We start from the raw sequence: 23051 nt of genomic DNA, 5'->3' as shown, positions 1-23051 counted from the left end.
TCAAAGAGAGTAGCCAAGCTTTGCTTTAGGTCATCAAGCTCTCATTGAAAACCATCTGCAAATTTGGTCTGGCTGAAGGCAGATGTGCCCATGGTATGCTGAATGTCAGCAGATTGAAGAGGGGTGCTGGGTAGCAAGTACTATCCTACTTTTTTCACACTCTGAGCAAAGGGATGTAACCTGCCTTTCAAAATACCTCACATTTTTTAGTTCAGAGCATTATTCTTCTAGGCAATAGCACAACATATTTTCAAGCATGTCTGCAGTACTGTGTTCCTGCCAATTTCCTTCAGCCTTGATACAATCTACTCCTTGCAAGAGAAGAGAATGATGAGAGTCCACTTGGTAATGAAAAACAATGAGAAAGCCTGCCTCTCACCCACGCTTCCTTCCTCCCTGTCTCCTGCTGGGAGGCTGGAGTTGTGCTCCTTATACAGTCTGAAGTTCTGACTTCCGCATTCCCCTGACACCTTTTCCATCGACTTGCATTGGATACAAATGCTTGGGATCTGGAGCACACTCAGACCATGCTGTTCTCTTTTCAGTGTTAGTCATGCTGTCAGCTACAACAGAAAAAAAAAAAAAAACAAGCATAGAAGGGGAAAAATATATTTTCAACATCATAGTCAAAACTTGCTAGTTCTGCCATTAAGTTTGCATACATGTCACTGATACTTTAAGAAACGACATTTTTAGGTACCTGTCACCAACAACTCTTAATTGAAGGTTCCCAGAACTTGATTCCCAAAAGAAGAGGCACACCCCTCACCTTCAAAAGTAGAGTTTCCGTAAGGGAGATGACTTGGCAGAGGAAAGGTGTACAGTTTGTGGGAAGTAGAGCTTCCAGGTGAGGCTTAAAGAACAGAAAGGAAGAGAAGGATGACCTGAACCTGCAGAGGTGAAAGCATGAATGCACATCTGTGAAATGAAAGTGAGGGGGGAAAAAAGCATTAAGAGAACTGCAGGAAGGCCAAAGGACAACGGGGGGAAAGCAATTTGTAAACAAGATGAAGTATATCTAAGGTACCTGATTACAATGAAATAATTAAAAGCAAATGGAATGTCATGAGAATGTTCTCAATGGGGCTGAATGGGCAGGGTAGAGGGAAAGAGAAGCAGACTTTCATAGATGCTTCGAAGAATGCATTGATCAAAATGAAAAGACCATGAGATGGAGAATGACATTGAAATCTTGGATGGGGTAAGATTAGTGGACAGGAATTTGTGCTGACCCTCACTGAATGTGCTGGATGGTGGAAAGCAGAGGGGATAAAGAAACAATATTTAGGCTGTGGGCTGAGGTGATGGAAAGTACAACTCACTACATCAGATGGCTGTATGAAGCTGGAGAAGAAAAAAAGCGAAGGTAGATGAGATTGCACCTGGATGCAAGGAGTCAAATCCATGCTGTTAGCATAAAAAATCTTGGAGAATAGGTATTTTTATGAAAATATTCAGAGTTTACCTGGGGTATGAAAAGTTCCTGCTGACACTGTTCTTAAACTCCCTTTATATGCTTGCTTCCCACAGGTCTGGCAGGTCAGACGCCTGTGGAACAGGCACTAGCTGATGCCATTGTGGACACCATAGATGACTTCATGACACTGTTCCCTTGGGCAGAGAAAAACCAGGACGTGAGAGTAAGACAATCACTAATTTAAACAAAGATAGCACATAAGCCATGACTGATCATCTCCTCTGGAGACACTGAGGTGTTTCAGCCACTGGGTCCATCACCTACCTCAGCAAAGATGAGCTGGAGGAGCTCTCTGGTTCTTCCTAGAGGCTGATGCAGACAAAGCTGCCTGCTCTCTTCCCTGTCCTATTTCACCAGATTTTTCCATTCTTGGTGGAAAGGAGGCCATCATGATCTGCCTCTCACTGGTTCGCCTTGAATCAAGGACACCATATGTGTGTACACGAAACTGCTCTTCAAAAGGGGAAAGCAGGGACACTTCCACTCCAGCTGGCACTGTGCGAGGCCTTGCTCTTGTCACAAACCACCTAGGCTCAAATCTTTCTCTTTCTGCTAACTCACAGCCCCATCCCATCTTTTAGTACTTCTGCATTTTGATATCTTCCTGGTTTTCAATCAGTATCAGTCTTCCATAACATCCGCTGCCAGGACAACTGCTTTGCAGTGCCCAGAAAAGTATAGTCGCTGCTTAACAGGGGAGGTGGCACATCCCTCACTGTCACTGCAGCTGTCCTCTTCAGACTGCCATGGCCCACCTCAGCCCTTGGCAGTGCTCCTGCAAATACTGACAGCAGGCTAACACACTGCCATGGCTATTTTAACACACATTCATGGGCATGCCTTACAGCATTTGGGGCTTTTTTTGGCATTAGTCCAGTGCCTCTCATCAGAACCCCAAAGGAAAGCATGCAGATCAGCTGCTGGGGAAAGAGTGTGGTGGATGAGTCAACTCAGATGTTACAATGGCTCCACACAGCTCTGACCCAAGCAGATGACCTGATCTTTTTAGGGAAGTGGTAGTGTAACAACAGGTCCTCACCATGAACTACCTACCAGTGCAGTCACCTTCCATTTACTTAAAGGTAACGTTTCAGATCAACTAGGGTATTGTATTACAGAAACCATGGAGTACATAATGTTGCCCCAAACCAATAATTAATAAATACGTAAAAAAAAATGAAAATGCTCTGAAATCTAGTAGAAGAAAACCTGAAAGTGTGTTTAGAGGTTTAGTATTTAACAGCGTGAATTACTTACATTTCGTCGGAATTTCCTGAAGTTTCCTACTTTGGGCAGGATAAGTTGACTCATGAATTTTAATCATTTTGGAACAGCCACACTATTGCTCACGTAAGAGTGCAGAAGCAGCACTACTCCCACAGCACTGCTGCTTCTCCACGGGGAAACGCCCGTGGTAATGCCTGCGTGTGTCCCAGCTCATACTCAAGCACTTCTCCAAATCAAAGACCCAGATCATGTCACCAGTGATTAATTTAAAAGGGAAGAGAGTTGGCAGGCAACCCCTATCTGCCCATATGCACGTATACATGCAAGGTTGTGTGCTGGGGCCAAGGATGATCAAGAAATTTACTTTGCTGGACTCTCCCAATATTTTTCTCCCTGGTGGCTGTTCTCCCTCTCTCTTCTCAGGTCCACTGCCACCACCTTGTGGCAGAAGTGGTGTCTCACGGTCTCGCCAGGCCAGATTTAGGTCATTTACCCTTACTAAATAAAGTCAGAACACCTCCCCAGGCCTGACAAGTGCTTACAGGAACACAAATCCCTTAGAGAAAGGTGAAAGGATGTGCTATGCTATCTAGACAGTAGCAAAGACAAATTAAAGCAAGGTATAGGGAGCAGAGGTGGAAGCTGCCCATGGAAGCTCCCTTGGTTCCAGACACAGCCTCCCTTCACCTTACATTCCCCAAAAACACAGCTGGCATTGCCACAGCTTTGTCACGCACCGCTGCAGAGCTCCAGGGCTGAGACGAAAAGATTGTGCCACCCCAGAAGGGGGATCCCGGTCTTATCCTCACCAGCTTCTCAGCTTGACTGTGTACTCCTGTAGTTGGGGGAGGTCATTACCACCACTATCACATAACAGTTTAGGGTTTTCTTTGTGGAGTGGAAGGGTGGGGTGGAGGATGACTTACCTAAAAGAAAGGAAATACTGCAGCACAGAGTACAGATATGAGATTTCTGGACTGCAAACTTGTGGGTGATATTTGTAGTCACCTCAACCAGTTACTAAGTTCTTAACAGACAGCAGAAAATTCTGTCAAGTTTTCACTGGTGTCTGTAGAAAAACCATTTTTATTTCAGCCTGCATTTAGGTTTCTGTCTCTTCTAAATTTTATTCTTTTTTTCATTAACCTGAATTTCAAAGCTATAGAAATAATTCCATTCCTGTACACCAGTCCTTATTTAACCAAGCCTGAGTATGCTCCTCCAAAATTAGGCCAAGCACATTAACTGCACGAACTGTGCCACATGGGTTGACCAGATGATCACAACAGTCTGCACTCTTGTTTCCCTGCAAGTGAGAAGAGAAAACCAGAAACAGTTTCCCTCTCCAAAGGAAACAGTTTAACCCTTTAAAAGCAGCCTTAAAACTTTCTGCTATGGTGGAACAGCTAGCAGAGAACCACCACCATACATAACCTCATGCTTCAGCCATTAACATGCACATACTAAGGTCTGAGTCCTTTGATCCATACTTCATCCTTTAAAAACACGTTAGCCACCTCAAATCTTATTGTTGCAGAGACAATAAAAAGCAGAATAACCTGAACATTAAAGTTCAAAGATAAACCCGAGTAAAAGCTGAAAACCCAGGTTCTACATCTCACATGAGATGGGCTGGTAAGGACAGGTAACTGATCAGCATCTGATTGACAGCATGGAAAGACTGAGCTTAAGGAATTCTGGAAATCTGAAACTCTCTACACTAGAAAATATAACATTCAAGAGTCCCCCAAAAAATGACTGTGAGACATTGGGAATATATTTTGCAGCTGGATTCTTCCCAAATCTATGGCAGGGCTCCTGCCTTGCCATGGCTGGGTGACTGTTAGTACAGAAAAAGGAGCAGCGTCACCCCAGACATCATGTCTCAGCATTGAGGAGCTCTCAGGTTTTCATTAAAGGAGCAATAGGCTTTAAGTCATGGCTCAGTGAGCCATGAATGCCATGTTTTGGGCATCCAACTTTAATCTTTCACATTTCAGCTTCCTTTTTCACAAATACCCCCCCCCCCCCCCCCCCCAATATTCAGTTTTGTCAGCTGCTGTGCTTACACATTGGTTTGCATCTCTGCGTTTTGTTCTTCCTCCAGAAAAAAGCATTTGATGACATCCTCACCAACAAAGCACCTGAGTTACTGAAAGACTTGGATACATTCTTAGGGGATAAAAACTGGCTGGTAGGGAATTCTGTAAGTATAATTTTTGTTTCTCCCATTCCAATCAGGTTGCCAGAAAGTAACTGAATTTCTGTTTCATGCCAGCCCATGAAACAACTCTCCCACACATTTAACTCTTTATTCTTACCAACACACAATTGGTTGCTCAATTGCAAAGCGAAAATTGTTTTCCATACCATTGCAAAAGTGAGGCTCACCAGGACTAAGATCTGCATTTTCTAAACCAGTTCATAAGAATGTTGACACAAAACATTTTAAAAGCCTCTGTACTAGTGAACAGAAGCTCATTCTGTTTATAATCACTGACCAATTTATAAGGTAATATGAAAAAAACTTCTATAAAAACATAATATCCTTTTTTACCCAAAACTGTTTTAAACACTTTTCTGCAGCACAGTTTCAACAGGAAAAACTAATATTGTAATACTAGTAATATTTGTAGCAAGAGCTTTATTTTAATCAATATTTACTGAAGTCAAGCCTTGCATTACAACCTAATTACTACTCTATAATGATGGGCTTCAGAAAAAAAGCCAAATCAACAACTTAAGCAAAACAGATAAATCCACGTTTCATTTCTGCAGTTTTTTGAGAATACTAGCAGTTCCAGGTTTTGAGATAACCAACAAAAATTTACTGCTTTTTCTCCTACTTCCACTAGGTAACATGGGCCGATTTCTACTGGGATGTGTGCAGTACAACACTTCTGACCTGTAAACCTGACCTGGCAGACAAATACCCCAGGCTTTTGGCTCTCAAAGAGAGAGTGCAAGCACTTCCAGCTATTGCAGCCTGGATCCAGAAAAGACCGAAGACTGTAATGTAGATCAGCTGTTCAGAAAAACAGATACATGTTTAGTTTTCAATGAGACAAGCATCCTAAGTTATTAACTCCAGAATCATTTATGTTAACTTCAGATGGGTACGCTGCATCAAATCAAAACCTACCACTTTTTCTGGGGCGAATCTAAAATACTGATTTGGTAGAGTAATAAATACTGTTTTGAAGAGGTGTGGTTTCAATCACATTCCCCCTCTACTAATACAGTGCTTGATCAAACCAATTAATGTTTTAGCACTCTCAAATGGAGATGAATAAACCTTCTTGGAGAAGTGCAATCTCAACAATATTTTGACCACTTGGTCAATAAAATTCAAGAGACTATAGAAAGCGTTTGAGAAGCTTGAAGTTTATGCTCTGTTACTGAAACAAACCAACCGAAACCTCCAAAACAACCCAAAAAAGCAGCTGTTCAGCTGAGGTGGTGCCCACATCAGCACCAGTTTTCTGTAAGCACACCTGCTGCAACAGTAATCAACAGCTCAGTGTCTCTTTCAGTAAGTAGGAGACACAAATTGGGGGTTAGTGGTGGCAACCAGGTTTAGAACAAATGAAGAGTTCATTCTTCCAGGACTAGGGAAAAGGTGGGTGGAAGTCCTGACAATGTGGACGGTCGTAAGTGCAAGCAGTTTACACAAACTCAAGGGGAGTTTGTGTAAGTGTCCTCAAGTGCTTGCACGAGGACTACACTGTGTGATATAAGCAGATACACCACAACAAATCTGGGAAATCCTCTGGGCTGGAAATGGCCACTGCTGGGAAAGTATTTATCTTCATGCTTGCTTTTCCCTCCCACCATTTGTATTATTTCATTGAATCATGAGTGACACCAACCAACCACTAACAGTTCAGAGACAGGTAAGGTACTGGCAGAACAGAAAGCAAGAACCAATCTTTAGCTAATTCCATTGTGGCATCTTCACCTGCTTTGCAATTCCCTTGCACACTTTGTTCTGGCTCTTCACAGATTTTTCCTTCTTCAGCTCCCATCTCCTCTCTTCTTCAGCAACTGACCTCAGATCATGGTGGGTTTTGTTTTTTTCCCTCTGGACATCTTTCCCAATCACAGAATCATAGAATGGTTGAGGTTGAAGGGACCTCTGGAGGTCACCTGGTCCAACCCCTTGCTCAAGCAGGGTCACCTAGAGCCAGCTGCCCAGGACTGCATCCAGACAGCTTGTGATTACTCCAAGGGTGGTGACTCTACAATCTCTTGAGACCCTAAATTAAAGAGGGTAAAAATAGTTACAATAAATTAAAAAAGGCAGAAACACATATGAGCTTCATAGCACTTAAAGACAGATATTGATCCTGGGGGTCTACAGATATGATTGTTTGAGAAGTAACCACTGCTCAGCCAGACTACATTAACTGATTCCATATACATCCAAAATATCACAAAAACCACCCTAAGGGCAGGGATTTTATTTCAATTCACATCCAAACCAAACAGGTGAGAATATGCAAATACAATGGGCTAAGAGTTGGGTTAGCATCATGCTCGACAGAAACAGGCAACCTCATTAACTGTAGCATTAAACACCCGTGGTTGTCTGTTAAATCCCACTATCTAGTCCAAGAGAACCAGTGAAATTATAGGAGCATGGCAGACAAACTGATTCTTACCCATCTCCTTTCCCATATAATAAAGTATTTCTTCACTCTATTTCACCTGTGCATTTGGGAACATAAAGCACAGCACAGAATATCTGGAGGAAAAGCCAAGCGGTTTAGTTCAAACTTCGAAAACATTTTAAGGGATTTAATCTTTCATCCATTTTGAATTTGCAGAAATAATGCACAGTTGACCAAAACCACCCACAAAATACCCACAAAAATACCCACAGCCTTGACCAAATGAAAAAAAAAAAAAGCATGTCCAACTCACAGATCACCTCATTGGCTTATCACAAGCACAATATCTGAAAGACAGGCTGAAAAACTGAGCAATGATGGACTCCAGCTCCTCTTCCCTCCCTCTTCATAGAACACTGTTTAAGTGCCTTCAAAAGATGAAACAAGTGTCTTTTGACTGTGACAACCAGATCTAGCAAAGGGGTAACTAACTATCAAACCTATATTGCAACCAGAATGAATCTCAGATGCAATCCTCTGAGTGGTTCAGCCTGGTACAGATTTGCTGAGCTCTGCACAGACCATACAGCAGCTGAGGCTTTGACAGAGGGCAGGGGCAGTAAGAACTCCGCCATACTTTGCCTTCCCCCATTGCTTTTTAAAAAGCAGCAGTCTGAATCAACCACTCGAGTTCAAAAAAACAAAAAAAAAGTTTCTGTCTAGGGCAATGAACATGCTCCTCTCCTACCTCCTCAAATCACATCCTTGCTGGCAAATTATAAACTTCAGGTGGAAGCACACCTCATCATTGATACCCCTGAGGCTCTTCATTTCACTGAGATGAACTCGAAATTCATTGAAACTTCAAGAAGAGAGCAAGACAAACTTTGTGTTTAGAACACTTTGTTGTCAGAGTGCAGATCATGTATCTACAACAAGGACTGACAAAAAAAATTACAATTTGGAAAGTTCCATTTGGCAAGAATTCTGTTTATGCAATCAACATACTAACACCACTGTGATTAGAGTATAATGAAACATCAGTAATTAACCAGTGCTGGATAAAGCCAAGTCAGTTCAAATGGAACATTTCAGCAAGTTTGAAAGCTGTCTATTTGATTTATAACATGCAAGTTATCGTCCCCAACCTACCTCAAATAACCACAACCATGAAAATATTTTGTCAATCTATGGAATTTTATTGGAACAAGTTGATACAAAACCAGTACGGTACATCAAATGAACCCAAACAAGCAGAAACAAACAGACTCGAGCATTGTCAAATAAGGCACATATAAAAAAATCTACACATGGAATCCAGTGAAACAGACAGTTTTTATATATATATATATATTTAGAGGTAGAAATAATTACAAAAATACTGACAAATCTTAAGCTGTATCAGATTGGTTAAAACAATTACTATTTAGGTCCCCATTTTGAAAAGTGATCTGTAAAATAATGTTTATTCAGCATCTCTTGTTGGCCCATTTGGGCCATTTATGTTTTTAAGCATCCTAAGAATGCTATCAGTGTTAAAAATTTTCAATACCATGAGGAATACAATAAAGAAACTATAAAAAGTTATAAATGTTCATAAAACTCCTGGTCATCAGAAAGGTAAGAATCCTTGGGGTACAGCATCACCTTTCCTTGAATTTCACAACATATTTACATTTTAGAGACCCAACGAAGCTTTCAATAGTGTGGCTATATCTGCTGGAATGGTTCCTTCTTCTCCTGAGGAATAAAAACAAATATGAGTAGAGCTTAAAATATTTCATATAAACAGACAAAGGTCTACATTCCACAAGACTGTAAAAAAAAAAAAAAAGGAAATCCTCTGCTTAAAGGACTTTTTCACTGATTTCTGGGTCAGACTTACAGGGCACTTACTGTCAAATCGAATAATAATCAGCACAAATACATCTTTCTAATTTAACATAAAAAAAACAATAAAAGGCTTGTCTGCATCAAGAACCTTCTTTTTTCAGAATAATATTTTGCAGCAGCCCTAATTTACTTAAGGGGACATCATTATGTGCAAGACACCTACCTGCATCTGCTGCAGTCATATCCTGTTCTAACTTCAATTTCTGCTGGCTGATTTTGAGCATGGATTCTTCAATAGTCCCCTTACTGATTAGCTTTATGACTTTTACTTCTCTGAAAACCACAAAATAGGATAAATCCGTTTTTATATTTTCTTTGGATCAGTGCAAAAGGGAAGGATGCTACGCCTTTGCTGGCAGTGGTTTAAAGCAAGGATGAGGAAATGAATGAAAGGGCAATACAAAGAGCTCCTAGTTTTTCTCTCTGGAACAACTGTGCCCTGTACTGCCAGAAAACGAGTTTTCTCCTGCACTCTCAGCCACTGCAAAGTCTGGACAGTCACAAAAATCTCTATTCATACAAACAAGTCAAATTCCCCCTAATTCCATATTACAGCTGAAATACCTGTTATTAAACACATTCTGTGGTTTCACTCTTTATGATAGGGTGGCACTTAAAAGCTTAGAAGTCTCTTGAAGAGAACAGTTTGGCCAAACAGTCCCAAAGACTTCAGATCTGCCTTGAAACAGTTCCCAGTACCAGAAATTTGACAATTTTACAGAATTTGAATTGTAGAGAACTAGAAAAAGGAGGAGAGTGTAAATAAGATTTGGTCTGGCAGTTACATGTGCTAAGACAATTACAATTCCTCGCTGACATAAAACACAGAGCTAGTTTACACAAGTCTCTGCTTGAAATGGAATTTTTAGTCATAAAATTTTGTCCTTTTAGCCTCCTTTGAGAGTTTGCCTCCAAGAAAACCCAAGTATAACTAAAAGGAGTCGTACCTTGTCTGACCTACTCTATGGCATCGGTCTTCCGCTTGTTTATCATTGTATGGGTTGCAATCAATGTCATGAAGAATAACAACATTTGCTGAGGTCAGATTAATTCCCAAGCCACCAGCTTTGGTTGACAGAAGGAATACAAATATCTCCATATCTGTATTGAAATTATCTATTAGATGTATCCTGCAGAACACAAGACACCGTGCATCAGACCTTGGAAAAAACACCACACTGGCTCCAGAACTGAATACAGAAGTTTGGATGATGAAAGGACAGTGGCACTGCACAGCAGGTCAAAAGTACAGATGTTATACAGAAGGAAAAAGGGACCAACAGTCCTCAGCAGTGACCAGAGAAACATACTGAGTGACAGATCAATAGCAAGGAATGAAAAAAGGCTTAGAAAAAGATTTTTGATGTTCACAGAACACAAAGAGCAAGTTGGAGGATGGGAAGACAAGTATATGAAACAAATGGGGAGGCAAGGGATGAGTTTTGCTTCATGACTGTCTTCTGTAGTAACTGCAAGGACAGTAACAGACATCAGCTGTAAGGGGGAAGTAACACCATAGCAAGAATCAAATTTTTTTGAAAAGAAGAAAAAATCATCTAAAATATTTCTTTTTTTTTTTAGAATTCCTGCAACAACAAACATGCACGGCTCAAATACAAGAAAAGCATTGCAACATTTTCAGCTGTAAGGACAGACTAAATGGTTTGTCCTAGAGAAACAAAGGGGTTTATCTGGCTATTTTAACAGAAATATACTATACTTCCAAGGAATAGCTACAGGTAAACTTGTGTTATGGCATACTGTCACACAAACACACCGTGAACTGCTGAAGATACAAGCTTTCCATTTCAATGGGTAAGATTGTAACCTGACAACCTAAAACTCATCTTTCAGCCTCATCCCTGCTAAAGTGAACTGAAATACAACATTAAAGCCCTTCCACAGTCAATGCCCAGTGACCACATATTTCTATACATTGGAAAAGAAAAGTAAGGGGTTTAGGTTACCTCCCTTTCTCCAAAACACATTCATTTTTTCATCTTTGCAAAAAGAGTCACATACCGATCAGGTATCTGTGTTTTTCCATCCAACCTGATGTATCTATGTTGTCTGTGTTTTAGGAAAACTTCCAAGATATCCAGCATCATAGTAAACTGGCTAAACAACACAACTCGGTCACCCTGGAAATGACAACACAAAACAAAAGTTTCAGAACATGTCAGCTATGAACTACAGATATTCTTTATTAGTGCAAATAAGCGATTTTACTTTCACTGAAACCCTATTTTCCAAACCGAAAGACTAAGCTGAAATTCATCAAGTCAGGATGGACCTTCATGAAGATATCATATCCAGTATTTCTGCCACATTAACCCACTGTTTGTCAATGCAGTGATATTTTAGTTACTTTGTACTTAGGTGATTCAAGCAAATCACATATCAAATGCATAAATGACAGATCCACTCCATCCATAAACATCAAACTATTTTAATTAAAAACTTAAATTTAAATGATATTCTATATAATTTAGAGCAGTAACACGCTTTTGTCTGAAATAGATATACAGCACACACTTGTGTAAAGTCAGGATCTTCTCAAGCATTATGGTACATGCTTATTTGTAAAACAACCTTGTTTGAATCTCAGGGCAGGACTCTAAGTAGGGACCTCTTCTTACCTTTACACTGGCTTAACACATACGTGATTATTCTAAAATAACAAAATCTTATTCAATTGCTAAAAGAAGGTGAAGTTCATGGGGTGTGAAAATTACTCAAGATCCCATCTATTGATAAAGGAGTTAACTTGGATGAATATTCTGAAATATGCAAAAAGTGGGAAAGTTGTCTCTAAAGTGACATGCATACTCAGAACTACACATTAAAAGCTGTAAGTATTGTTTTGCCCATGCAATAAATCCTATTGTAATACACCACAGCAAAGCATAAGGGTTGTGTATACAGGCATTAATTTAACTAGCTATTTAGAGCAGCTCTTTAGATGGAGAGGAAAAGAAGTTTCAGCCATCTGTAATACCTTTTCTTTAAGGTCAGAGAGAATGCGTTCCAGTGCTCTAAACTTCCCAGAATCCAAGATCTGGTCCATGTCTAACTTGAAGTCACTGATGTGGGAATATTGCTTACAAAGCAAATGCAGCTCAAAATCTGTCATTACTGTCATATCTTCGAAGATAAGGTCAGGGTTAGCATCACAATGTGTGGGTTCCTGTTAGCAAAAAGGAAGGGAAATAATGCAATACACAATCTCACCAGAGAAGGAAAAAAACACACACAATAACATCCAGAATTTCTGAAAGAGCAAAGTAGCACACCAAGATGTGGACAAATGGCAGAGCATGGCTCATGCAAGCAACATAAGATGAATTCTGCAACCCCAGGTTTACAGTAGAGGATCATTACTTCACTGTTTAGCTTTTACAAGCACTTCTACTACCAAAAGCTAAGTAGTATATGCTCAACCTCCACAGCAATTACCTAGTTCCCATCAAGCCCTATGACCTTTACCCCTTTATCAGATCTCTTCCCCTCAAGACACACTCCCTAAAAGGGAGGTCCAATCCTTGGACAGATGGTAGAAGACATGGGAAGCCCAGCCCAAGATGTAGGCTGGGGTAGAGGGGTGTCATGCCTGGAAGAAAGAGGAAAACAAAAGCCACATCTGGAGTGTACGATGGTATGAGTAGGAATAAAAAGGGACAAAAATCCTTCATAAACCAATGGGTCTCTTCTTACCTTCCCTCAGCCGTGTCTGGCTTCACTTCAAAACAAAGCTGAAGAATATTCAAAGCCAGCTGCAACTTTCTTAGAGACCCTGCTGCACATTCAGATTCTTTTTTTTCATACTTTAGATAGAAGTAAAAATTTTTCCCAAACTCCTCAGGCATTAACTCCAGCCAAATTACAAAAAAAAAAAAAAATCCTCAACACTTCAGTACTTACATCTTCCTTACTTTAGTTGTGTACAGTCTAGCTTTCTTGCTACTCAGAACATTATTAAACTCAAGTGTCCACCCAACATTTTTTTTTCCTAAGCACTTAGGCTTTAAATTTTGGGGTGGAGGGAAGAGGTGTTAAGGGGGAGCTAATGAAAAGGAGATGACTGCAGACACACAACTGTTCTCTCCATTCTAATATCTGAGACAAAAATCAGTGCTAAACACAAACAGAGCTTGATTAGAGCACTGATAGATGCAGAGAAATAGAAAGCAGCAACATTTAATTAAGTTTTTGCAAAGACACACTTTCGACCAGAAGACTGACAATAAAACAAAAAACAAATCAAAGCCCAAAACAAAACAACTCTTATTTAAGTTGCATTAGAAATTCTGAGAAATTAAGGACTGCATCTGAATCTCATCCCCTTACCTTGAGCATAAGCATGGACATGGTCCTGAGCTTGTCAGTAGTATAATACTGACGATGCAAGAGAGGGTGATTAGCCATTTTTCTAAGTTGCATCATTGCATTTCCCATATCAGAGTTTTTCTCTGTAAACAAAGAAATAAGGTATATTTAGTAATAATACATAGATGCCTGATACATCTTTATCTGTCAGGAGAACTTTATTTGTAAGAACTGAATTTGAAATTTCACCTATTACCCAAACTTCAGACAAACTCATACAAGGATATAGTTAGTTTAAGAGAATCAGACATTTCTACAAAGCAAAGACTTTGCAGTCATGCTCAACAAATGCCTCAGCACGAAAAAAAATCCACCAAAAGGAAACAAGACCCTTACATACCATTACTTTTAATAGTTTTCTTGAGTCTGTTTAAGAGATCAAAATAGAGTTGTTCCTGTTTCTCAGACATGGCACATAATTCAATGAGATCTTTCTTGGGAGGTAGTTGTTTAAGGACCTGACAAAACAAAATCATACCAGATAAAACCTGTACTGCTATGGACAGTCAGTAATTCTGTATCAGTAATTCTGTACTATCTTACAAACCTGCTTTTAAGCTACTCTACTTATTCTCCCCATCCCAACTCCTTTCATTGGTTGCAACTTCACTAACTCGGTCAGCAACTTGACATATTCAAATCTTGATTTGGATTATACGTCAATCCCTACACCAAGCAACATGGTCTGCACACTCCAGAACTGCATGAAATAATATTACAATAATGGAATCTACTTCCCTGCTAATCAGAGTTACCTTCTTCAGGGCACTGACCACTGAAGTCTGCAAGCACAGATTAACATTTTTTCAGATCAGTAAATTTTCCCTTTCTTTTATAAATGCAATTCTAAAAAGAAGAATTTAAATAGGTTTTGGATTTTTGAATAAAAGAAACCTTTTGATGATGGCAAAATAACAGAAACCACACATTTCTAGTCATACATAAATACATGCACATTCACTCCTTAATCCCTGCAGTTAAAATGCCATTACTATAAAGTCACAAATGTTTTTGTGGTCAATGGGGAGGACTTTTCACTTCTTATCACTTAGTGCACTGAAACACTATTTGGTGATCTTTCCTAACTAAAATTCTCAACAGTAAATAGTCAGCAAATAACAAATATCAAAATACAAAGCTGCACCAGGTCACATTTTTACTTGCAAAAATGTGAAAAATGAAAGATAGCCCAAGTTTCTTGTTCTTGCTGATAAACAGCTAAAACTAGCACTACCAAAAATTTCACCTTATATTAAGCTGTTGGTCTCAAAGATTATCAGGCTTTTTGATAATACGAAACCATTATTTTAAAGATAAAATGTTACCTCATCTTTTACTCTTCTCAAGATGAATGGTTTTATTATCTGCTTTGCATGTGCAATTCTCTCCTTTTCATATACGCTTTGTTCTTCAGCGCTCTTCTAGGAAAATATTGCAAGAATTCAATTACAGTGTGAAGTTTTCAGTTGTGATACCACCACCTTAACTGTTCTAACTTGATGAAAAACCCAGCCAGAAGAGACATATTTAACATGACCATTAGTATTCTGAGATATCTTGTTATGACATATTTTACTTTAAATGGTTTATTTCATTGTTTCATTTTCTAGATTTTCATAATCCCATTACCTGTTTCCCTAAGACACCAATAAAACAGAAGTTATGCAGCAACCAGTCTTCTAGCAAAACAAGAGTTATTTTCAAGAAGAGAATACATGATACTTACTGTTTTTGAAGAGAACATTCTTCGAATTTCACTCGTGCTACTGCTGAACATATGTGGCATGACAAAATTCAAGAGGGACATCAATTCCAACAGATTATTTTGAACTGGAGTCCCCGTTAGCAGCAAGCGATTCTTGGCCTGTTTGTCCAAAGTGGAAAGAACAACAAGAAACATTAGTCAAACAGGCTAAAAGCTATTATTGGCAGAAACAACACAGCTATAGAGAAGTGAGAAAATGAGCTTGGTTTAAATTATAACTACTTAAAGTTACATATTTGGATCTCACAGAATAATTTCCTTGTTAAGTCAACAAAACTGTTTACAGATCTGTGGGGAACTGTGCACATAACAATTTAACATAATTCAAAAAAAAGCCTTCCTGGATTTATTTGGGTTCTTCTCAATTGTCCTGTTTAGGTTTTATTTTGGTTGCTGTTGTAGGGTTTTTTGTTGGTTTTGTTCCCCCCCCCTTAATGACTGTGCTTATTGTTGCTCCCACACTAAGTTCTCTGTTACTTATGCACAAGTTTTGAATTGCAAGTAAAAACCATAGTTTTAGTGCTTAAAGATCAGCTTCTTAAAAAGGTTATTGATGAAAACATCTTGAAAAATAAGTTGCAATAAGTGATATCAAGTTGGACATATTGGACAAATTGGACAAATGCTACAGTTCTAGAGCATAATAGTCAGAGAGCTGTACTCAAATTTTCTTTTTCAAAACACTGTTGACTCAGGCCACAAGCTACAAGAAAAAAGTGGTTTTATGCTAGCTTTTCTTGCACAGTCCTATCAGAGCAGGTCCTTAAATACAAGGTGTCAGCACAAGTAATGAGATTAGCATTTTTAAAGTCTTTACTACTATGGACTAAAATTGGGAAATTGCTTAATACTGAAACTCAACCACTACCATCATTGTACTGATGCTGCAGGAAATTTATGGCCTTTCTTTGAGAGCTTATCTCCTTGAAAGAGACCACAACGAAGGGTCCAGTCCTCAGACCACACCAATGCTTAAATTCACTTGCACATCGTTTGTCTAACATTATGTGTACATGTACTTTACAGTTAATATTCCATTTCCCTTCTGCTCATCACTACAGAACAGAAAAATCAGGAGTTGTCCCCCCTAACCCAACAAAACCTCTTACATTAATTGTCATAAGGTGCTGGTAGCGTACAGAGCTCATGTTCTTGAGCATATGACCTTCATCAAAAATGGCATAGTTAAGCTTCAACTTGCGGAACAGTCCTCGATCTTCTGAGCTACTAATTGCAGAGTTGTATCTGTCAGAGAAAAATATCACTTGCACTTAGCCTGTTTTTTTAAAATTGTTATCACAATCAAATCAAATTCTCTAAAATTGTTAAGAGTTATGGAGAGAATACATGAGGGACAGTGAAACTGCCTGGCAGTAACCAACCCTAAGGCAAGGCCATTTACTCCTGGTAAGTAATTACAGTGTACTTGATGAGCCAATGCTCTCTGTAACACTTTCCAAAAATCTGTGCAAATCTATTAAAATGTAAGATGTATCTGTCAGCATGTATAGAGAGTATTTAAAGCATCTATGACATAGTATCTTACACAATAATAAAACTCTAGTTAACCATTACCTAAAAACCAACTCCCAAAATTGTCTGTTTTGCTGTACCACTAGAGGTCATCAGGACCTTACTAAAGCTCACTTTTTTGTAGTTTTATAACAGCACTTACGTAGTTACGATTACATTGAAATCAACAACTTTATTAATAATGTCCACCCTGAGATGCTTCCTGTCTTCTAGAGATCCTACAAAAGGACAAAACAGAAGTACAATTACATAAATTTATATACATATAAAAATTAAAGACAGTACACGGAAATCATTCATCATTAAATGTGTGTATTTAAACAACTGTCTTAAAACAATGCTTCCATGAGCAATTAATCTTTTCTTCGGCTGACCACACAAGTAACTGTATCACTGGATTCACTCCTAAATTGGATTCCTCACCATAGTAAAAAAGGACGTTCAGTTCAGGACACCACAGATGAACTTCTCTTATCCAGTTATCTGCAAGACATCAGTAAAACAAAAACCAAGTCATTTACACCTTATTATGTCTTACATAACTTCACACCTCAGAATTAAAACAAACATCTGAGTTTAAAGCAAATCCCTTTAAATTCTCCTGAAGGTTAAGAAACATTTTGTCTCAATACTGGAAAACTGGAAATATATAAGAAACTGAACAACGCACAACTGGCCTTTTAGTAACTCTTGCTTAACGAGCTTGCACTTTAAACTTCTACAGAAACAGACCCTGCATGGTCTGTAACCACCACATAAAAATAATACAATGCTTAACTTTGCAGCTTGGTTTGTTCCCTAGACAGTTGATGCTTCAGAAAGCAAATCACTTTATTTGTCAGTACTTGCCTCCAGAAGTGTGTCATCAGGAGAGACAGTGCCTCTGGGAGCAGGCAAGGGAGCCCGACAACCCGACTCAGCTCCAGGTGTGCAGCCAGCAGAGTGGCCACGGGCAACATTGCTGTGCCCAAGGGGAAGCTGTTTGACAGCCAACACCAACCACCTCTGACCCCAAACCACAGCAGAAGGGGGTCTCAGGTAAATGCCATTTGGGTATGGGCTGGACCCAGATCAGGACTGAAGAGACACCTCCAGAAAAGTGTCAAGAAAGCTGCCAGCAGACCACTCTTCCCAGGGGTCCCAGAAGACTTAGGTCAACCTGCCACTATAATTCATAAGCCTCTAAGACTGATTTCACAAAAGCACCTTTGCTCACATATTTATGCACACCTTGGGTTTTAAGCAATATGCACTCTTAGGAGCTATGAAAGAAAAGGTGGGTTCTAGTGGACTTTGAAAGCACACTAAAAATGGCAATTTTGAACTGCAGTTGAACAAGCAGAAGCTTTTCTGATGCGTTAAAAGAAATTTTTGAAGCTCAGTATATTTAAGTATTTTATATTAAAACCAGCATTTACTAAATTCAACTTGCTACTTTCTCCTTTCTATAATCATTCAACAAAACCAAACTTAACTCCATCAATAACCAGTTTCTGCTCAGCCTCATCAGATTTGCTGACATATTTTATTCCACCATATTCTTTCTACTTTCAACTGAGGCCATAAAACAATCAGAACACACACCTAAAAGACAGTCAGCCTCATCATTTTAGGATTTTGATCTGCTTTGACAGATGCTGTGCAGCAAAGAGGAAAAAAGACACTGAATGTTTCAAATGTCATGAAACCTAACCCTAAGCACAGCCTGAAGAGTTGGAATTTCAGCCAATATTTGATAAGTAAAATTATTACTTTGCTACACAAGTTCAAATTCTAACAAGCAGCTTTATTTTTTGCAAAGCATACAGATCACTAAAAAAAAATTCCATGCTAGGTCTAATTAATTCAGAACAAACATGTCTTCAATATGGTTTGCATTCCAATTCAAGTTACTTAAGGAGTTGAATACCACCATAAGAAAATCAAGTTTTCTTTCATTAAATTATCTTTGCTGCAGTCTGTCCATGATTGCTTTTTTTTTTTTAAACAAAGAAATATTTTTGAAGCTTGCAACTTACCTAATGTTGAAGCTGGCACAACTATCAAATGGGGACCTCTATTGCCCTCTTGGTAGAGATAAGCTAGAAATGCAATAGCTTGAATTGTTTTTCCCAAGCCCTAAGAGAAAATAAATCCATTTAAACAAAACTTACAATCTGTAGAACATAATAGTGTTTTGTACACAGAAGACAATTATAGTGTAGCAAAGATTCAGTAAAGATTAGAAATCTGATTAGAAAATTTGTTCTGCTTAACCACACTTTTACAGAAGACAATTCCTCCTTATGTAGAACCTCAGTCAAACTCCATTATCATTTCAGCTTAATATTTGAGCATCAAAGATTCATCTTTTCCATTTATGAAGTTTTTCATTTTAGTGAAAATTCACCCCTCAAATCGTCTTCAAAAATTTACCTTCCTGAAACAATAAAAAAACTCGATGACTAGGAAAGTAAATGTTTATTTCCACTTGCATCAGCTGTACAAAGGTTATTCCAGCTATATCTGAGACGGAATTTAATATGGCAATCAGATTTCTTTAAGATAAGCCTACATTTCTACCAATACTCGCTTTCATGTTTTCTGTATCAGGCCTTTAAAAATTTATCTTATTTATCACAAAATAGGCACATTCTTACAAACATGAAACATACAGAAGTTGAGAAACACTGACTGATAGTGCAGCAAACCAATCCATTCATTCACGGTTCATCACAAGATGAAAGCAGCCAGGATTAAAAGCAACGGACAACACACTTAGCAGTGACATCACTAAGTTTTTTCTGTTGTACAGCTACTGGTGGTGTCAGCCTTCAACAGAACCTCAAACCCATGAGATGGTGAAATGCTGCTTCTGGAGAAGCGGAACAGAATTTAGTTTTTCCTGTACTGTTAACTACCTCTTTTGAAACTGGTGGAGAAATGTAGAAGATAAGGGCTCACTGCACTAAATGTTGGACAAGTAGAGTGAGTTGTATTTATGGGCAAGAAGCTATTAAAAGCATGGTTTGAGAACAACCTCCTGTGGTAGAAACTGTTTCCATTGTATTAGAAGACACCACGTGACTTGCAATTATGAGTGTCCATGAATCTTAGGCTACCTTTGACTTCCAAAATGAAAGTAAAAGCTCAGTCGCTTCTAAGCTTTTGGAGACACTGTTTGCAATTTAAGTTATATTAGTGAAAACAAAGTACTTATAATATGCTTGAGGCTTCTAGGGAAAGAAAGAATTTAACTAAGTACATTTTTGCAAACTTTAAATGATTCTTAAATAATCAGTTTCACACTTACCATTTCATCAGCCAATATGCCATTCAATCTGTGTTTATACAGCAGTGCTAACCAGTTCAAACCAATCTTCTGATATGGCTTCAGTTTCAAACTGTTAAAAAAAAAAAAAGTCAAGCTTGTTACCACCTTTTATTTGTTTCTCCATGAAACAGAACTTTACACTTATGGTAATCACAGAATGTCAAGTGTAGTAACATTGCCTATATTTTAATAGTCTAGATCTCCTTGTGTAGTGAAAAACAAAAACTTTATTTAATCAGTCACCTGAATACAAAGAGTATTTCCAAACTGAGTTTATCAGAATTTTCACAGATCTTAAATGATCAAAATGAGTAACACAATAAATACTTTTTCTCTAAAATCAGTGATACACAACCAGCTAAAAGCAGTTACAGAATTGTTAATTTTAAAAATACACAATAAATTAAGTGGCATTTAGCAGTTGCATCCATAAGTTTCTCTGTTATACCATTACTGGCTGTGTCAGCACCAAAGAAAAACCCAAACACACACAACCCACAAAACACACTCAACAGTAAGTCACCTAGTTCAGCATTTTTTGCCAAAAAAATATCACTAACAAGCTCCCTCCAGACAGTTCCTTCCTCTCAGGTTTTATTTTCATGTAGCTGAGAATTCTTTTGCTATTTTCCACTAACAGTCTAATTCAGGTTGCTACTTTGGCCACTTTTTTCCCCACTTCACCCCTATGCTTCCAAATCCTTAGGATAATCCCTCCTACCATATCCATTTCCATTCCTCCTAAATTCTCTCTTTATTCCTATCCATTTGGAGATTCTTACCAATTTACCTCTGTGAAATAAATCCTTTCCCCAGCACATCCCTGGTGCCACTCCCACTGGATATGAAGTTCCAGATTATTTTGTACATCTCAACTTCCTGACCAAGGTCTTTTGTCCAGCTGATAAACCTTCCAAGTTTGCTCAGATTCATTTCAATTTGGTATGTTTCAAATCTAAGATCCCCCATAACAGAAGCAGGTTTGTTTGGGCTTTTGTTTGAAATAAGTCGACAACTCATGATCCCTTTGCTCAAGGTTGACTTTTACATCCATTAAAAACTGGAGGAAGTAAAACAAGGTCTTCCAAGTACACCTTACCGTCCAACACCCTTGTCAGTATAAAAAAGGGAAAGATACCTCTGATTCAGAATGGAGGGCTGCTCTATGTTCCATCCACATCCTCCATCTCCAGTAATCCTGGTTACTTGTTTTGTCAGTTTATTTGAAATGTCTTCACATTTATTCATGAGCTTCAGAACCACGTCCCTCTCCTTCAGCAATATCTTGCAGTTCCACACTATATCTTCTGACAAACCAGCAGTCTTAGTCATTTTTGTAAACTGCAAAATAATAATAAAAAAAATTCTATGAACACTGATAATAGCAGCAAAAGTGCTACAGTGAAAATCCATGGCTGCTGCAGGCAGTAAGTAATTTAAGTAGGAGACAGCAACAGAATCCTGATCTCCTCTCAAAACTTCAAATACTCCTTACACACTTGACCCACTGCAAACTGTGGATCCACACTGAAGGTTATCATTAGAGTTCCCTGCACTGTAAAACCTGAAATCCTAAAAGATTCAAATTCACTGAAGAGTTTCTAATGAAAAACACAGGAGCATTAGACTCAAAATCTTCGGGGAGGGGGCAACATACAGCACAAAGCACGCTTTGAAGGCCAAGGCCCAGCAAAAGAACAAAACCCCAGAAGGAAGAAAAAATGCACTGAATATCATTAGATATCCTTTTAAGCACACTCTATTACATACTAAAGATTTAAGATGTAAGCATAATGTAGGCACCAAGGCAGACCAATGAACCTATAAAGTAAGTTATTAAATTTTGTTAGGAGTCTGTCTGGGGCTCAGTATTATTCAGGTCCAGTTCTAACTCTATCATGAATGGCACATTCAAACTGGACTTAGGCATACTGAAAAAAAGTGGTAAGAAGTTTCCTTAAACGATGCTGGGTTTTCTGCGGTCACCAAGTACTGACAGCACACAGAAGTCTTTCTTCCACCACTTGCTTCCTCCAATCCACACTAGTTACTTTTTATTTTCTTCCTCTAAACTTCAAATTGCCACTACAATATGGATATTCTCCATGTCAGAGCCAAGAAGTCTGAAGCTGTGTCAAAACAGGCCCTTCAGGCCCATGGATTTCTCCTGAATCCCATATAGTGCCATTTGCAGAAAGTGTAAAACCTACTAATAAATATATTTCTGCAGTAACTGGGATCATATTTGTAATTACAGCATTTTCATGCGTATCTATGCATATTTCACTATAAAGAACAGAAATATTCTTTTATTAATGGATTTAAAGAATTCTTATATTAAAATATAAGTAATTTCCAAACAAATTTTTCTTAAATTTTAAATCACGGATCTGTTAAAATTTAGCACAAAATTTCATATGCATATATCCTCCAAGAATTCCTTCCATAAAAAAAGGGGTTGCATGATCCATCTATTATGTAACTCATTGATATTGCCACACTGAAGAGTAAAAGACAGGTTTTTTAAGGTGAACTGTATAACGAGACCATGCTTTCATTAAAAAAAAACAAAGAAAAAAAAGGAGAAATGGAGTGAGGCAATTACAGTTTGGGGGTGAGGCGAGAGGTGTTTTGTGGTTTTTTCCATTTTAAACAAATCCCAGAAAATTTAGCTACACTCACAGGATAAGGAGAGCACATGTCAAACACCTGCAAAGAAGTTTTCTAAACAGACACTTCTATTTAGCAACAAAAAGAGAACACGGTTTTTAATAGGCGACTACAAAATTTCAAAATTTGTTTTGATGCCTAAAGCTCTGGTTGGCATGAATAGAAATCCTATAATCC

The 23051-nt window shown here is 38.5% G+C and overlaps 2 protein-coding genes across 4 annotated transcripts in view; one reads left to right on the top strand and one right to left on the bottom strand.

The window, feature by feature from the left end:
* The window catches only part of HPGDS (hematopoietic prostaglandin D synthase), a 29194-nt gene extending 23288 nt beyond the window's left edge, over positions 1 to 5906 (top strand). For both annotated transcript variants that reach the window (XM_064651924.1, XM_064651925.1), the window contains exons 4-6: positions 1531 to 1640; positions 4812 to 4910; positions 5560 to 5906. In XM_064651924.1, coding sequence (XP_064507994.1) covers positions 1531 to 1640; positions 4812 to 4910; positions 5560 to 5724 — 374 coding nt within the window. In that variant the 3' untranslated portion in view covers positions 5725 to 5906. The remainder of the gene's footprint in view (positions 1 to 1530; positions 1641 to 4811; positions 4911 to 5559) is intronic.
* A 2584-nt stretch (positions 5907 to 8490) lies between these two features.
* Positions 8491 to 23051, bottom strand: part of SMARCAD1 (SWI/SNF-related, matrix-associated actin-dependent regulator of chromatin, subfamily a, containing DEAD/H box 1) — a 42489-nt gene continuing 27928 nt past the window's right edge. For both annotated transcript variants that reach the window (XM_064651922.1, XM_064651923.1), the window contains 15 exons: positions 21343 to 21545; positions 20184 to 20274; positions 18910 to 19009; positions 17315 to 17374; positions 17034 to 17109; positions 16468 to 16603; positions 15320 to 15457; positions 14919 to 15014; positions 13934 to 14051; positions 13555 to 13676; positions 12206 to 12394; positions 11230 to 11348; positions 10155 to 10337; positions 9371 to 9480; positions 8491 to 9054 (listed from right to left, as the gene is read on the bottom strand). In XM_064651922.1, the coding sequence (XP_064507992.1) occupies positions 8993 to 9054; positions 9371 to 9480; positions 10155 to 10337; positions 11230 to 11348; positions 12206 to 12394; positions 13555 to 13676; positions 13934 to 14051; positions 14919 to 15014; positions 15320 to 15457; positions 16468 to 16603; positions 17034 to 17109; positions 17315 to 17374; positions 18910 to 19009; positions 20184 to 20274; positions 21343 to 21545 (1803 nt within the window). In that variant the 3' untranslated portion in view covers positions 8491 to 8992. The remainder of the gene's footprint in view (positions 9055 to 9370; positions 9481 to 10154; positions 10338 to 11229; positions 11349 to 12205; positions 12395 to 13554; positions 13677 to 13933; positions 14052 to 14918; positions 15015 to 15319; positions 15458 to 16467; positions 16604 to 17033; positions 17110 to 17314; positions 17375 to 18909; positions 19010 to 20183; positions 20275 to 21342; positions 21546 to 23051) is intronic.

The sequence above is a fragment of the Pseudopipra pipra genome, chromosome 4 (assembly GCF_036250125.1).
Source record: "Pseudopipra pipra isolate bDixPip1 chromosome 4, bDixPip1.hap1, whole genome shotgun sequence".
Classification (NCBI taxonomy): Eukaryota; Metazoa; Chordata; class Aves; order Passeriformes; family Pipridae; genus Pseudopipra; species Pseudopipra pipra.
Note: the sequence above shows the minus strand (reverse complement) of the source record. Positions and strands in the feature narration are given on the sequence as shown.